Here is a 16,873-nt window from a genome sequence, read left to right on the forward strand (position 1 = left end):
ACACAACGTGCTCTGTAATACAACAGCGGTGAAACCAGTCATTTCTGACCGCATGGCTCTAACCCGATCTTGCATATGCATACATTGCCGAGTGCGCACTATCGAATGAATATCCACAAAGTGGAGACGATTCTTGGCCCGTTCAATGCTCCATCCCTGATACCGAGAGACCGGTGTTGTCAGAATTGAGATTAAGAGTCCATGACAACCTTTCCTTGCAGTTGTGCAACTACAAACTTCAAAGCATCTTAATAATCCATCAAAATGTTTGCGAAAAAGACGAACGGGGGCGCTCCGCTATCAGCCCCGGATGCGCCTGATGCGGAATCACCTTCATCGCAAGAACTTGATGACATCTGGGATAGCAACGCTGTAGTGCCAGAGACTGTCACAGGATGCGTTCATGATTTGGTTTCTGAGGTAGCGCAAAGACAACCAGATGCCCTCGCGGTTTGCGCGTGGGATGGAGATTTTACCTATGCTCAACTATCCGCCTTGAGCGATCATGTTGCTCATCATCTCTGTGAAATGGGCATTCCCCAGAAGTCCCCAGTCGCCCTTCTTTTCCCTAAGTCACGATGGACATGTGTTGCCATGTTAGGTATCATCAAAGCCGGATGCGCGGCGATTGCTCTTGATTCCACCCATCCAGATGCGAGACTTCGATCTATTATTAGGCATGCGCAGCCAAAGGTTATGATCTGCTGTGCAGCTACTCGAAACAGAGTATCTCTCTTGGGAGATTCACCTATCCTTCAGCTCGACAATAGTTTGTTGGAGACTGCAGGTACCGTAAAACAGCACACGGTCGATTTACCTGTGGTATCATCGAAAGACATAGTCTATATATCTTTTACCTCGTAAGAGATCCATGACATAATTCTCTAGGGGAGTAAGAGTGCTGACTTTGATGCTTCAAAACCAGCGGAACTACCGGCGAGCCCAAAGGAGCGTGTATTTCCCATGCCAACGTGAGAAGTGCGGTAAATCACCAGGGGAAAGCTCTTGGCTTCCATCGAGAGTCGCGCGTCTTCGACTTTGCACCCTACTCCTTTGATGTGGCCTGGAGTAATGTTCTTCACACGCTGTGCGCAGGCGGTTGTCTGTGCGTTGCCAACGAGCAAGATATGGTGAATAACTTATCAGCTGCTATCATGGCTTTTGCGGCTACTCTGATCAACGTCACTCCCACTGTTCTGCGAACAATTAGTTCGGTCCCACCAACACTTCAAACTGTACTTTTGAGTGGAGAGATGCCATATCGAGAGAATGTGACTCAATGGGCTGGCCGTGTTCGCCTACTCAATACATATGGTCCCACTGAGTGTACCTGGAAATGTACCTTCTCACACCTCAATCGCTGCGAGGAAGGCCGGCCGGATATTGGGAGAGGAATAGGATTCTGCCTCTGGATTGTCAACCCCAACGATAGCAGCCAGCTTGTTCCCCCTGGCACTCCGGGAGAACTGTACCTCGAGGGACCCATGGTTGGCCAGGGGTACTTGTTCAATCAAGAAAAGACTAGCGAAGCTTTCATTGACAATCCACCATGGCTTTTATCTGGCAGCTCTGCTGTTCCGGGACGGCAAGGCCGTCTTTACAGGACCGGGGACTTAGTTAAGACCCGCTCGGATGGAAGCATCCTGTTCCTAGGGCGGAAAGATGTCTCTCAATTGAAGATCAGAGGTCAACGGATTGAAATTGGCGATGTCGAGCACCATGCGCGTGCTTGTTTGAATGATACACTGACGATCATTGCGGACATCGTGCTCCCGAAGGGAACCGATACTGCATTGCTTGCGCTCTTTGTGCAAACTAGGAGTGAGAACTCCGAGACTGTCAAGACTGTGATGAATAATCTTGTGTGCGATTTAGACGGTGTGTTGCCAGCATTTATGCTTCCCGGAATCTATATTCCCGTCGAAGAGATACCGGTGGCTGCCACGGGCAAAGTCGACCGGCGAAAACTGCGAGATCTTGGAGATAGCTTGTCCTTGGAGCAGCTTCTTCAATTACAGTCAACTATTCTGCCAGTTCAAGAACACCGTGACCCATCAACCGTCATGGAGGAGCAGCTCCGTGGACTCTGGGCGCACGTATTAAACATACCATCGACTGGAATTAGTGTCACAGATAGTTTCCTCCGTCTAGGAGGGGATTCTATTGCAGCCATGCTGTTGGTCGCGGCAGCACGGAATGCAAGTTTATCCATCACTGTGGCAGATGTGTTCAAGAGTCCAGTGTTGAGTGATCTTGCGCTCATTATGAAGGAAGATTCTTTCTCCTCTGAAACGGAAGGAATTATCCCATTCTCCCTAATGGACTGTCCTGCCAATACCCAAGAAATGCGCGAGGAGGCTGCTAGACTATGTAATGTCGAATTAGCTCAAGTGGAAGATGTATATCCGTGCACCGCGCTCCAACAGGGCATGCTCTCTATCACAGCGCGAGGTGAGACCAATAACGTTGCACGGACACTGTTCGAACTTCCTAGTCACACAGATATCTCCCGGTTCGAAAAGGCATGGCTAAGCACCGTTCGCCAAGCATCGATCTTGCGAACACGGGTCATCGACCTAACCAGCAATGATCTTGTTCAAGTTGTTGTCGAATCTCCCATCATGCTGGGCCGATATGATAATATCAACGACTTTATCGAAGATCCCATTCCAATGGGATTGGGCGTCCCTCTGTGTCGCGCTGGCCTGGTTTCTGGAAACTCTCCCAGTCTGATTGTTGAAATGCACCATTCAATATTCGATGGCTGGTCTACTAAGCTGATATTGGATGCCATTGAAGCTGAATACCATGGGAAGATGGCCCCTGCATCTATCCTGCCCTTCCAGTCATTTGTCAAACATACAAAAGGGATGAATAAGGAAACATCCTTGCTCTATTGGAAGACCTACCTGGACGGAGGGTCTGAAACGAAGACTTTCCCGTCTCCGGGGTATCGACCAGGGGAAAAGCTTGACTTTAACCACAACGTCTCTGAGATGCCGTGGGCACATTCTGGAACCACACCTTCATCGGTGGTTAGAGCAGCATTGGCCCTGTTACTGGCCTCATACACCAATTCCAACGATGTTAGGTATGGCGCCACGATCAGTGGACGACAGGCTTCTGTGGCTGGGATAGAACGAGTTGCAGGTCCGACAATCGCAACTGTGCCAGTCCGCGCTAAATTTGACTGGAATCAAACAGTCGAGAGCTGGCTTGAACAGGTCCAAAGACAGGCAGTGGAGGCGACTGAGCACGAACAGCTGGGGCTGCAGCACATTGCTGGACTGGTTGAAGATGCCAACCTTTTCCAGCTGCTCCTGGTAGTCCAGCCGGCTCAGCAGGCAAACACTCACGACGTGGAAGGTCTTTTCAGCCGTGTGAGCAGTGTTGTTAGCAGTTCTGATCAACCCGGCAGTTTGAAAGTCGTTTGCAAGGATGGAGAAGCCGACACTGTGGGCATGTACAACCCATATGCGATGATGATTATCTGCCAATTGCACGAGTCTGGAGTTGAACTGAAGATCAACTTTGATTCTGGTGCCATCGCAGTCAAACAAGTCCAAAGAATGTCAATACAATTTGAACATTTGCTGCGACAGCTATGTTCAGAGGAGTGTACTCAGATGAACCTACGCGATATAACTGTTGCTACCAAGGACGACTTGGCTGATATTTGGTCATGGAACGCAGCGCGAATTGAGCCCAAATTTCAATCGATCACTGATGGTATTTATCGGCAAAGCGAGTCGAAGCCAGAAGCAGTTTTGATATCTGCGTGGGACCAGCAGTTCACAGCCCAACAGGTGCAGGCCTGGTCTGGAACGCTTGCTGGTCGACTTCTCCACAAAGGTGTACTTCCTGGCTCGATTGTTATCCTGGCCTTTGAGAAAAGCGCTTGGCAGGCAGTGATGATGCTTGCAGCCCTCCAAATCGGTGCAATTGTTCTGCCGATGTCTGTACCAGTTTCCAAAACTCGCGCCCTGCAAGTCGTTGAGAGCTTGCAGCCCCATATTGTTGTTACCTCCACGTCATCTGATTTGTCTCCATTTCACACGTTGACCCCAGTGCTCAGTATCACTGACCTCACCATGCCGGAAAGAAAAGGGTCCGATGTTATTCAATCACCGCCATATTGCCATCTGCCCAGTGACCCTGCTCTTATTCTGTTTACCTCTGGATCTACAGGGACACCAAAGGCTATTGTGTGGAGTCACAGCGCCTTATCAACCAACATTCAAGCCGCAATCATGGCATTTGGACTAACCGATACCAGCCGAGTCCTCCAGTTTGCCGGTTATGATTTTGATGTGAGTACAGTGGAGACTTTGTCTACCTTGATTGCTGGAGGTTGCTTGTGCATCCCATCGGAGACAGACCGAAGGAATCGGCTGACCGACGCAATAAATGGCTACAACGCCAATTGGATGTGCCTCACCCCGTCTGTGTCAGAGACCATGAACCCGGGCAATTTGTCATCTATGCAAACAGTGGTATTTGCGGGCGAAAAGCTCGAGCACAAAACTGCTCTTCGCTGGCTTGACAAACACAAGATTGTACATAACTGGTACGGGCCAGCGGAAGCCTCGGTCGCCACTTCGTGCCTTGTAAGTCCCGACAGCTGGCGTCCAGGTATGATTGGGCAAGGTCGTGCCGGGCTAGCATGGCTTGTCGACCCGAAAAACCCGAACTTACTGGCTCCAGTGGGAGCAGTGGCTGAGTTGTGTATGGAGGGCTCTATGCTAGCTCGGTATGCTGGAGCCAATGGCGCTGTGTTGAACAACGAGAGTTTTATTTCCCCATCGTGGCTGCAAGATGGCCACTGGAAGACCCCTGGTCGACCAGGTCCAGTCTATCGTACCGGGGATCTAGTTACCTACGACTCGGATGGCCGTATCATCTACCTTGGGCGTCTCCAAGACTCTCAGCGAAAGATCCGAGGTCAGCGCATTGACTTGGGTGAAATAGAGCGGTGTATTCAAGACTTCTTGACTGGTCTAATGGACACAATGCTTGTCGCAGAGATATTTTCTCCTGCCGGCGGTGACAACGATACTTTGGCCCTCTTCATCAGTCCCACTGATGCCGTTCGCCGCGCAGACCCTCAAGCATACCTTCAAAGTGCATGGCCAGTTGATGCTTTAGAGAATCACCTTGCCAGCATTCTCCCATCGTATATGATTCCCAGGGTGTACATACCGCTTAGTGAACTTCCTATCGGTCCGACTGGAAAGACAGACAGGCGACGATTACGAGAGATTGGAGGTTCCCTCACATTGGCACAATTGGCAAACATGCAACCGACCCGAAAACAAGCCAGAAAGGTGAACACAGATAATGAGGAACTATTGCAGCAAATGTGGGCTCATGTGCTGGGGGTTGAGCCGGATGTCATCTATGCGACCGACCACTTCCTTCGCTTGGGAGGAGACTCGATCAGCGCCATGCGGCTCGTTGGAATGGCCCGCACCCAGGGCTACTCCCTCACTGTTGCCGATGTGTTCGATTTTCCCGAACTAGAGATGATGGTCGAGAAAATGGTCCACGGTGAGGATCATGCGGACATGCAAGATGTTCCAGCATTCTCCCTTCTACCCCTGGGGGTAGACGAGTCATACTGTCGATCATATGTTGCCCAAATTTGCTCAGTCTCCCAAGATCAAGTTCTCGATGTCTACCCCTGTACAGCACTTCAGGAGGGATTGCTGGCGCTGGGAGCCAGAAGACAAGGACAATACGTATCTCGTAGTGTGTTGCCACTTCAAGACGACATTGATCCAGACCGACTCAAAAGTGCCTGGAAAAAGACAATCGCCAAACTGTCCATTATGCGAACCCGAATCGTGGATCTCCCCGGCAAAGGGCTTGTGCAGGTTGTCCTCAATGACACACCCTGGAGATCTGGCCAAAATATCCAGCAGTACTTGCACAACGATGAAACAGAGCCGATGGCACTAGGGACCCAGCTCTGCCGTGCAGCCATCATCGATCGCACGTTTATCTTCACCATTCATCACTGCTTGTACGATGGCAGCTCACTGCCCATGGTGCTCCAAGAACTCCAGGCCCAGTATTACGACCAACCAGGAAGGACTGTCACTGGAGTAGAGCATTTTATTCGCCATTTGAGTCAGATCAATCCTCAGGAATCAGACGATTTCTGGAAGGCGCAGCTGTCTCGTGCTGAGTTCCGTTCATTCCCCATCCTGCCATCCAGCACGTACGAGCCGCAAGCCAGTGACTTCATGGAGCATCCGATTGCCCTGGACTGGCCTTCCAAGGGAGCGACCCCATCCACAATCCTTCGTGCAGCGTGGGCAGTCCTCGCATCACAGTATGTGGCCTCCAGTGATGTCATCTTCGGAGTGACAGTAAGTGGACGACAGGCAAATATAAACGGCATGGAGAACTGCGTAGCACCAACTATTGCAACGGTTCCAATTGCTGTATCAATTGATTGGGAGAATACGGTCGAGACATTCCTTCAAGGCCTCCAAAGACAGGGCCTGGACATCATGTCCTATGAGCAATACGGCTTGCCAAACATTCAGCGAGCTAACGGAGACCGCAATGCCGGGTTGTTCCAGACTTTGCTGGTGATCCAGCCAATAGCCACGGGGAACAGTTTACATGAAGACAGCCGATTGTTCAAGGCACGCAGCTTTGCGTCCAATTTGAGCACTTTGGGGATCGATCCTTTCAATGTATATGGCTTGATGGTCATCTGTCAACTTACTTCCTCGGGGCTTAACCTTCAAATGAGCTTTGACCCAAAGATCACCGACAAGCGGCAGATTAAACAAATTGTTTATCAGCTGGAGACAGTCATTCGCCAATTGTGTACAAAGTCCCCCGACAGGACGACACTAAAATCCATTCAGACAACAAGTGAGCTCGATCTGGAGCGCTTCTGGGCGCAGAACGCAGACCTACCCTCAGACCCCACAACGTTTGTACATGACAAAATTAGTCTGTGTGCCAAAGCGGACCCCGAGGCTATCGCAGTTGATGCATGGGACGGCCAGTTTACATACGGCGAGCTGGATCAGGTTTCTACCGTTGTTGCGCGCAAGTTGATCTTGCATCTGGGAGTGAAGAAAGGGTCCGTTGTGCCCTTATGCTTTGTCAAGTCTCGATACATGCCACTAGCTCAGGTTGCAGTCTGGAAAGCTGGTGCAGTGACCCTGCTACAATCAGCAGACATGCCAGAGCAGAGAATGAATCGTACTTTCCAGCACCTTCGGGTAGAAGTTGCCCTGGCTTCACCCGAGCGCTTGACGACGGTCTCGAAGTACGCTCGCTGTATTACCATGGAGCAAATATTGGACACTCCATTGGAAGAAATTATCACGCCACTACCATTGCTCGAGATGGATAGCCCGGCCTCAATTCTGGTGTCCTCCGGTAGCACGGGTGAACCAAAACATGTTCTTTGGAGTCACAGAGCTCTGGCTGCAAACGCAGAGGAACCGACCCTGCGTTTGTTGGTAACCCCCTCTTCACGCATCTTCCAATTTTCATCGTACGATTTCGATGTCGCCACCCTGGAAACAATCATTGGGCTGACTCACACTGCTTGTCTTTGTATTCCATCAGAAGCTCAACGTCTCGATGGCATTGCGGCTGCAATCAATCACTTCGGTGCGAATTGGGCCTTTATCACCCCGTCCACCGCCCGGTTGCTGCATCCTCAAGACGTACCAGGGCTGTCCACTATCGTGATGGGAGGTGAAAATGTGTTGCAGAGTGATGTCGAAAGGTGGAAAGGGTACTGTTCTGTCCGCAATTGGTACGGGCCTGCAGAATTCCCTGCAGTTACTGTCTACCCGGCCGATGAGCCCAATTGGTCCAGCGGTGTGATTGCACGCATTGACTCGTGCCGCTGCTGGCTTGTAGATCCTCAAAACCGCCACAGACTCGTTCCATTTGGTGCGATCGGTGAGATCGTGGTACAGGGACCTGCACGCGCGAGTGGCTATGTCGGAAATGCTTCTCTCACAGAAAAGCACTTCTACCAAAATCCCACATTCCTGTCTCGAGGTTTCGGAAGTGCTCACCCAGGCAGGCAGGGCTGTGTCTATCGAACAGGTGATTTGGCCCGATACGATTCCGACGGCTATCTGGTGTTCTTGGGGCGGAAGGATTCTCAACTCAAGGTGCTTGGTCAACTAGTGGTGCCCAAGGAGGTCGAGACCCAGATTCAAAAATGCCTCGATCGGCCAGGCAAGCTCACTGAGGTCATAGTCGATGCCATCTCGCCCCCAAGTGGAGGCGGAGTGATGCTCGTTGGGTTCATCGTCACACAGGAGGATATCAACCAATTAACGAGTGGACTCAGCCAGAAGCTTCAGGCGGTTCTTCCTCGCTATGCAGTCCCCTCGTGGTATATTGCACTTCAAAGCGTTCCTTTGACTACTAACGGGAAACGAGATCGAAGGCGGCTCCTCGAGATTGCTGCGTCGTCCACTCCATCCAGCCAAAGATCCACGGGGCGGCTCCCAGTCTCGACCGCTGAGATCACTTTAGCGAAGCTGTGGTCTCTTACTCTAGGGACAGAGCCGGAGACAATCTCGGCCACCGACAGTTTTCTGCAGGTTGGAAACTCTATTGATGCCATGCGGTTAGTAGGTACCGCTCGCCAACACGGCCTGTTGCTCACTGTCGCCGGAGTGATGGAATTTCCAATCTTAGAAGAGATGGCCACCCTGCTGAAAAACCTCGAGGATGCACCAGATGAGAACATTGAGCCATTTACGCTGTTAGATTCTGGCCGAGACAAGAAGCTTGCCCGTCAGCAAGCAGCATTCGCTTGTGCTGTCGATGAGGCCGACATTGAAGATTTATTTCCTTGCACTTCTCTCCAGACAGGTTTGCTAGCTTTAACAATCAAGTCCCGCGGGGATTACACTGGTCGCAATGTGCAGGAGCTAGGTCCTTCGATAGATGCCCACCGCTTCAAGCACGCGTGGGAAGAGCTGGTCCGCATTGTGCCTATCCTCCGCACACGCATTGTCGATATTCCTGGGCAGGGATTTGCTCAAGTCGTGATCCGAGAGAAAACTGCTTGGAGCAAGGCCGAAAGCGTGGAAGAATACATGAGCCAGGATCGCCAGTCTCCCATGGGGTTGGGAACACCTCTCATGCGTTGTGGATTGTTTTCATGCAAGTCAACCAATGAAACATCTGGTGCTTCCGGTCCAGTGCGCTGGTCCTTTGCATTAACTATGCATCATTCGATATATGATGGGCCGGCTTCAGCTATGATAATGGGCACGCTGAAGAGTCTTTACGATGGGGAAACACCGCTTCGACTGTGTCCCTTCCAGTCTTTCGTCAAGTACATCTCCAGTCGGAATAAAGACGCCGGAGTCAAATTTTGGAAAACACAATTTGAAGGCTGTGAAGCTTCGCAATTTCCACTACTCCCTTCGGCTAGTTATCAGCCAAGAACGAATTCCACCAGAACTGTTCTAATCGACGATATTAAATGGCGAACTGATGGGTTCACTCCTTCAACCATCATCCGCGCAGCATTCAGCCTCGTGTGCGGTCAATATGCAATCTCGTCCGACGTGGTGTTTGGCACAGTTGTCATGGGCCGCAAAGCTCCCATTCAAGGCACGGAGAGGATCGCAGGTCCAACCATTGCCACAGTTCCTGTGCGTGTGCAGATCAAAAGTGATGCCACTATTCTACAATTTCTCCAATCTATCCAGGACCAAGAGCGAGAGATGGTCCCTCATGAGCAAACAGGATTGTCAAACATCCGGCAAATTAGCACTCTGGCAGAAGAGGCATGTCGCTTCCAGACCTTGCTCGTGATCCAACCACCTGAGCAGGCTATGGATGATACTGGCTTATTTATCCCTCGGTCTGCTGAACAGGATGAGGCCACCCGATACCATAGCTTCAGCTCTTATGCGTTATCGGTAGTGTGCAACCTCGAGACAGGTCGGTTGAGGGTCGAATTTTGCTATGACTCTGCCATTATCCAGTCAGAAACCATTCAAACCATGGCAGCCCACCTGGATCAGGCCCTTCGGAGCATGTGCACACATAAATTGCCCCACACAACGCTAGGCGATGTCAACATGATGACACAGTCTCATCTCAATGATATCTGGACCTGGAACTCAAAGTTGCCTGCCGCTATAGATCGATGCATGCATGATCTAATTAAAGAAGTTGTACAACGCCAGCCAGACATAGTGGCTATCTCTGCGTGGGATGGTAGTTTAACATATGCTGAGTTAGACCGGCTGTCAACCAGGCTTGCAGGTCACCTAGTGCGGATGGGGGTGAAAAAGAACATGATTGTGCCGCTCTGCTTTGAAAAAAGCTTGTACGCCATGCTCGCCGTCCTCGCCGTTATAAAAGCCGGTGGTGCCACTCTTCTCTTGGATCCATCACTGCCAGACTCTCGTCTTGATGGTATATTACAACAGGTAAACCCCACTGTGTTATTATCATCAATCTCTCAAGAACAGCGCTGTTCACGATGGGTGGCTCATCCAGTGGTCTTGGGCAAGGGATCCACCTTATTTGAGACTAATGCGACAAATGGGACCACCGAAAGTCATGACCTACCGTCTGTATCTTCAGATGACCTTTTGTACACCGTCTTTACAAGTGGCAGCACCGGAACCCCCAAAGGGTGTCTCATGCATCACCAACAATTCACCAGTGCAGTAGTCCACCAGCAAGCCACGCTTGAAATGAACTCAACTACACGTCTCTACGATTTTTCATCCTACTCCTTTGATGCTGTCTACTGGTGCCTCTTTCACGTATGGAACGCCGGAGGCACGTTATGTATCCCCAGCGAGGAAGAACGGAAAAGCGATCTGACCGAGAGCGTGCGCCGGTTTGAGACCACGCACATTTTTTTAACCCCCTCCACTGCGCGGTGGATAGACCCGCAGCGTACTCCTACCCTGCGGTATCTCTTTCTTGGGGGTGAGGCGGTCTTGCCAGAGGATCTCGCTCGATGGTCCCCACATGTCAACACATTTGAGGTATATGGACCCTCGGAATGTTCCGCTATTACGCTCTATCATCGAGTTCCTAAGACTAAATCTGCCGCCGTGCACTCTATCGGGAAGGGTATTGGCGTTCTGACCTGGGTGGTGGACCCCGGGGACCAGGACCGACTGGCACCTCTTGGAACGGTAGGTGAGCTATATCTCGAGGGACCCCTAGTGGGACAAGGTTACTTCCAGAATGAAGAGAAAACAGCAGCTGCCTTCATTGAGAATCCACACTGGTTAGGTCAGGGCTCCCCTGATGGAACAGTGCCGGGACGGCGTGGCCGGATGTATAAGACTGGTGACCTTGTCAAATATCATCCACTCACTGGAAATCTCGCGTTCGTGGGCCGAAAGGATACACAGGTCAAACTGCGAGGCCAACGCATCGAGCTTGCAGATGTTGAGCATCATGTCATGCATTGCTTAATGGATCGATCTTCGTCAAAAGCTGCGCCGACAGCAATTGCAGAGGTTATAGAGCCAATAGCCACAGGTCGGCCAATGCTTGCCGTTTTTATCGACTGCGAGCAAGCACAGTTGGCCGACTTATTGCCTTATCTCGAAGCTGAGTTGCCGAGTCGGGTTCCATCCTACATGGTGCCCGCAACATACATCGCGGTTCCCTCTATGCCCATGGCGGCGAGTGGCAAGACAGATCGACGACGGTTGCGCGAGATAGGTTCCAATTTGACTCTGGAACACTTGGCACCCAGAGACGCCGCAACCACGTTGCCTCCCAGCACAGCCTCTGAGTGCCACCTACAAAGTTTGTGGGTTGAAGTCCTCGGTGTACCCGCCGAGAAGATTGGGGCTGAAAGCAGCTTCGTTCGTCTGGGCGGCGACTCCATTTCGGCGATGCGATTAGCCGCGTTGGCTCGTATGCAAGGACTAGGCTTGTCGGTTCACAATATTCTCACAACGCCTCGATTGTCGGAGATGGCACAGACAATGTCTGCCTTGACTTCAAAAGACATCAAGGAGATGGAAGCGATCAAGCCTTTCTCTCTCTTGAAGCACCCCTCAGAACAAAATGTTATCTTGCATGACTTCGCAAGCCAGTGCCACATCCACGTCAGCCAAATTGAAGACATATTCCCATGCACGGGTGTCCAAAAGTCGCTGCTCTCCATGACCGCCAAACGCGCCAACTCCTATGTCGCTCGACTCTTGCTCAAACTGAGGAAGAATGTCGATGAGTCACGGCTCGTGAATGCGTGGGAAATGGTGAGCAGAGCTTCTGCCCCCATTCTTCGATCACGAATTGTGGACTGTCCAATGGAGGGGCTCATACAAGGTACCGTGGATGAGCCGCTACACTGGGATGTCACTCAACCACTGCAGCATTATCTTCAAGAATATCAAACCAGACCCATGGGTCTGGCTACCCCGTTGACTCGCCTAGCCATTGTGGAAGATGAACACAGCCAGGAGCGTTATTGTCTGCTCACTCAGCATCATGCGATATATGATGGCTATTCATTGAACCTTCTCGTGGACGAGGTGTCCAAGGCTTATGACGGCGTCCTTGATGAGCATGCCCCAGTAGCATCATTCCAAGCTTTTATCAAGCATGTCATGGCGGTGGATTCTGAGAAAGCAAAGGAGTTCTGGGGTCATGAATTTGCAGATTTTGAGGCAATCCCCTTTCCAGCATTGCCTCATGCGGATCATCAACCCAAAGCAGATAGCACAGTACGACGCAATTTGGAGGCATTCCAGTGGCCACAGCGAGATTGCACTCCGTCAACTAGTATGTCTCTTTTAATTTCTTTCATTGCCCTACTATTTTCCCTGGGAGTTGCTGACATCTTTATCATCAGTCATTCGTGCATCGTGGGCCATCCTTACTGCGCGGTACATGGACTCGGACGATGTAGTTTTCGGCGCCATGGTCACGGGCCGGCAAGCTCCTCTTCAAGGTCTGGACCGCATGGTGGCACCTCTTATAAATGCTGTGCCTGTCCGAGTCAAACTTGACTTCCAAGAATCGGTTGATAGTCTGCTCACTAAAATCCAGAAGCAGTCCATCGACATGATTGCCTACGAACAGACTGAGCTGCTCACAATTCGACGCATTGATACAAACACCGATCGCGGAAGCCGATTCAATACTCTTCTCGTTGTTCAGCCTGCAAGTCAAGGCTCGTCTGACGATCATCCTAATGGCCCCTACGAGCATCCCAGAAAGCTAGTCTCCGCCACTCAGGATCTAGATGACTCCAATCCAAATGCTATCATGATCATGTGCCAGCTCACGAACACGAATGGTCTACAGCTTGAGTTCAGCTTTGATTCCAGTGTGGTGGATGCAGCGCAGATGGAACGAATTGCCTCTCAATTTGAACACGTCTTGCGTCAAGTGTGTATGGCAACGACACAGCCTGTCGATCACATTCAAACCCTCAGTGGTGCCGATATTGCAGAGCTATGGGAATGGAACTCGTCTGTTCCCCAGGCAATCTCTGAATGTGTGCACGGCCTAATTACTGCAACTGCGCAGAAATATGGAGGGCAGCCAGCAATCTGCGCCTGGAACGGCAATTTAACTTATTTTGAGTTGGACCAACTTTCCGATCGCTTGGCCTCACACTTGATCGCCTTTGGTGTTGGCCCCGGTACCGTCGTTCCACTTTGCTTTGAGAAGTCTATGTGGCATCCAGTGGCAGCTCTTGGTGTGATGAAATCGGGTGCTGCCTGTCTCTCAATGGACTCGACTCAACCAGAATCCAGACTGCAGTCTATTGTGAGACAAGTCAACCCCCGGGTTGTTCTAGCATCGGCCAAAACTGCTGGACTAGCTGGTCAATTATCTGATGCTGAGGTCATGATTATTGACCAAGATTACCTAGACTTAGTGGCCAAAGATATTCTCACCCAGCCTTTGCCCACAGTTCACCCATCTAATGTGTTATACGGTGCGTCGAAATTGGCTTTCTTTTCGTTTCTCAAATAACTGTACTAACCTTTCCAATATTAGTGGTATTCACCAGCGGCTCCACGGGAACACCTAAAGGCGTCGTGACTACACATCAAAATTTTGCATCTGCTGCAGTGCATCAGGCAGAGATGCTGCGTATTCAGCCAGGCACACGCATATTTGACTTTGTCTCTTATAGCTTTGATGTCTCATGGTCCAACACACTTCAGACATTGATCCGCGGAGGCTGTCTTTGTATTCCTGACGAGTTGGAACGTCGAAACGACATCGCGGGGGCCTTCAATCGCATGAATTGCAACTATTCGTACTTCACACCCTCCGTGGTACAATCTTTGGACCCATTAAGCATACCTGCACTCAAAACCTTGGCTATGGGAGGAGAACCCATTCCCACCACCGAGGTTGCTCGTTGGAAGCAGGCTGAGGCCGTCATCGGCATCTACGGTCCGGCTGAGTGTGCACAGGCCCTCACATTCACTCTTCTCCGGCCAAATGGACGTAACAACCATGTAGGGTACTCATACGGAGCCCGGACATGGCTAGTGCAACCGGACCGTCCCGATCGTCTGGCTGCAATTGGCGCTGTGGGAGAGCTTCTCATTGAGGGTCCCACAGTCAGTCGCGGGTATTTTGATGACTCTGACAAGACTGCTGCTGCGTATATCCAAAATCCATCATGGTTGTTGGAAGGCGCACCAAGCATTCTGGGCCGTCAGGCCACCCTATACAAGACGGGTGACCTACTTCGATACAACTCAGATGGGTCGCTGGATTTCCTCGGTCGTAAGGATGGTATGGTCAAGCTGCGAGGCCAGCGAATTGAGCTGGCTGAAGTAGAATACCATATCCGTGCTAACCTCCGCCATCCTGATCTATGTGATGGCCTTGCAGCAGAGATTATTACTCCCAACAACAGCAGTCCCATTCTCGCCGTCTTTTTTGCCCTGTCCTCCCATGGAGAGGCGCGGTCCGAGGAAGACACTTTATCGAAACTGGCGCACTTGATCGACGGTTTGGAGGATAGGCTCTCCAATTGTGTACCGCAATAGTATGTATTCCCTCACTCAACTCTACTTTCCAGCTCTCAACATATGCGAGTGGTGTTAACAATATTTTGTTCCTAGCATGATTCCTGGTGCCTACATCCCCATCGAAAAGATTCCAATGACTACCACGGACAAAACAGATAGAAGAACTCTACGGCAGTTGGGAGCTGTTCAAACTTTGGAGAAGCTGGCAAAACTACAATCCCACGGGAAGACTCATCGCGCACCTACCACAGCCATGGAACAGAAATTGCAAGTACTATGGTCGGTGGTTCTTGGAATGGATGCAAACATCATCAATGCCGACAGCAACTTCCTCAGAATTGGTGGAGAGTCCATCGCAGCCATGCGACTGGTGGCCGCGGCACGAAATTCGAAGCTCTCGCTCACAGTCGCGGATATTTTCAACGCGCCACGGCTCTCTCAACTCGCCCTTTTAGTGAAGGAAGCCGCGGAGGAGGAGTCTCTGCCACTGTTGCGTCCCTTCACTTTGCTCCAGGCCGATGATCCAAAGTCCTTCCTCACTCAGTTTGTCGATCCTCTCCTCGACCCAGGGGCTGGGACTGTTATTGATGTACTTCCTTGCACCGACTTCCAAACTTGTGCAATTTTAGATGCTTTCCAAGACCCGCCCAGCCGATTGCCTCATTGGATCTTCGACCTCCCAGCAGATGTCGACTTCTCACGGTTAGAGCGGTCATGCCACCAGCTAGTAGACCGTCATGACATCCTTCGTACAGTGTTCATCCAAACACAAGGTCGATTCTGGCAGGTCTTGCTCAACCATTTGAATCCCGCATACGACAACTTCCAGGCAAATCACGATGAAGATATTACAACCTTCGTTGATTCCATTTGTGAGCTGGATCGAAAAAGGATTCGAGCCTTTGGCTCTTCCTTCATTCGATTCATGGCAGTGCGGAGTCCCTCTGGGAAGCACCGACTCATTTTCCGGATCTCACACGCCCAGTTCGACGGCTTTAGCTGGGATACGGTTCTCCGCAGTCTCTCTTCACTCTACTGCGGCGAAACTCTCTCTGACGAACCGAAGTTTGCCCAATATATTGCTTACAGAGAGGACAAAAAGGCAGACGCCTTCACCTACTGGACATCACGCCTTAAACATACTCCAAATCCTAACTGGAGTAGCATTGATTATTCGAAAAGTGTGTACAGTACCAAGGACCGTCTGACCATGAAAGCAACGGTTCCAATGCCCGAAGGCCGGTTGGTTGAAGGGATGTCGCCCGCGACTTTATTCCATGCAGCTTGTGCTATGGTATTGTCCCACCAGTACCAACAACCTCACGTTGTTTTTGGTCGACTTGTCACTGGCCGGTCGATGCTACCGAGCAGTCTGCAAAATGTGGTTGGTCCATCTATGACCGAGATTCCTATCAGCGTGCACATTGACGACCATGCTACTATTTCTGGTGTTGCATTGCAGTTGCAGCGTCAGCTCATTGAGGATTCCCGATACGAAACCGCCGGGATGGAAGAAATTATCCGGAACTGCACTAACTGGCCTGATGACGCAAAAGACTTTGGCTGGCGGACCTCTTTCCAGCAAGAAGATGAACGTAACTTCACTTTCCTTGGGACAGAAAGTCGGATATCGTTCTATGAGGCAGACCTGCTGCCTCGAAACCGACCGGAAATATACGCTACCCCACGCGATGGGAAGCTGGATCTCGAATTTGAGGGCAATCGCCAGTTGATCAGTGAGGATCATGTTCGAAGCTTTATCCAAGGTCTGGAAAAGGTGTTGAGTGACATTTGATATGCGATACGAAAGTAGCCTTTCATTTATTTTTCATAATGCAAATTTCGATGTCATCAAGTTCATAAGACATCTAAAGTCT

At 50.8% G+C, this 16,873-nt stretch overlaps 1 protein-coding gene across 1 annotated transcript; it reads left to right on the top strand.

The window, feature by feature from the left end:
• Positions 1–264: 264 nt before the first annotated feature.
• Positions 265–16,791, top strand: PEX2_020720 (non-ribosomal peptide synthetase; the record flags this gene model as incomplete). Its single annotated transcript, XM_016739347.1, has 5 exons — positions 265–860; positions 926–12,777; positions 12,848–13,942; positions 14,005–15,013; positions 15,090–16,791. The coding sequence occupies 5 exons, from the start codon at positions 265–267 to the stop codon at positions 16,789–16,791; spliced, it is 16,254 nt and encodes a 5,417-aa protein (XP_016599286.1).
• Between the last annotated feature and the right edge of the window lie 82 nt (positions 16,792–16,873).

The sequence above is a fragment of the Penicillium expansum genome (assembly GCF_000769745.1).
Source record: "Penicillium expansum strain MD-8 chromosome Unknown contig53, whole genome shotgun sequence".
In the NCBI taxonomy this organism is placed as follows: Eukaryota; Fungi; Ascomycota; class Eurotiomycetes; order Eurotiales; family Aspergillaceae; genus Penicillium; species Penicillium expansum.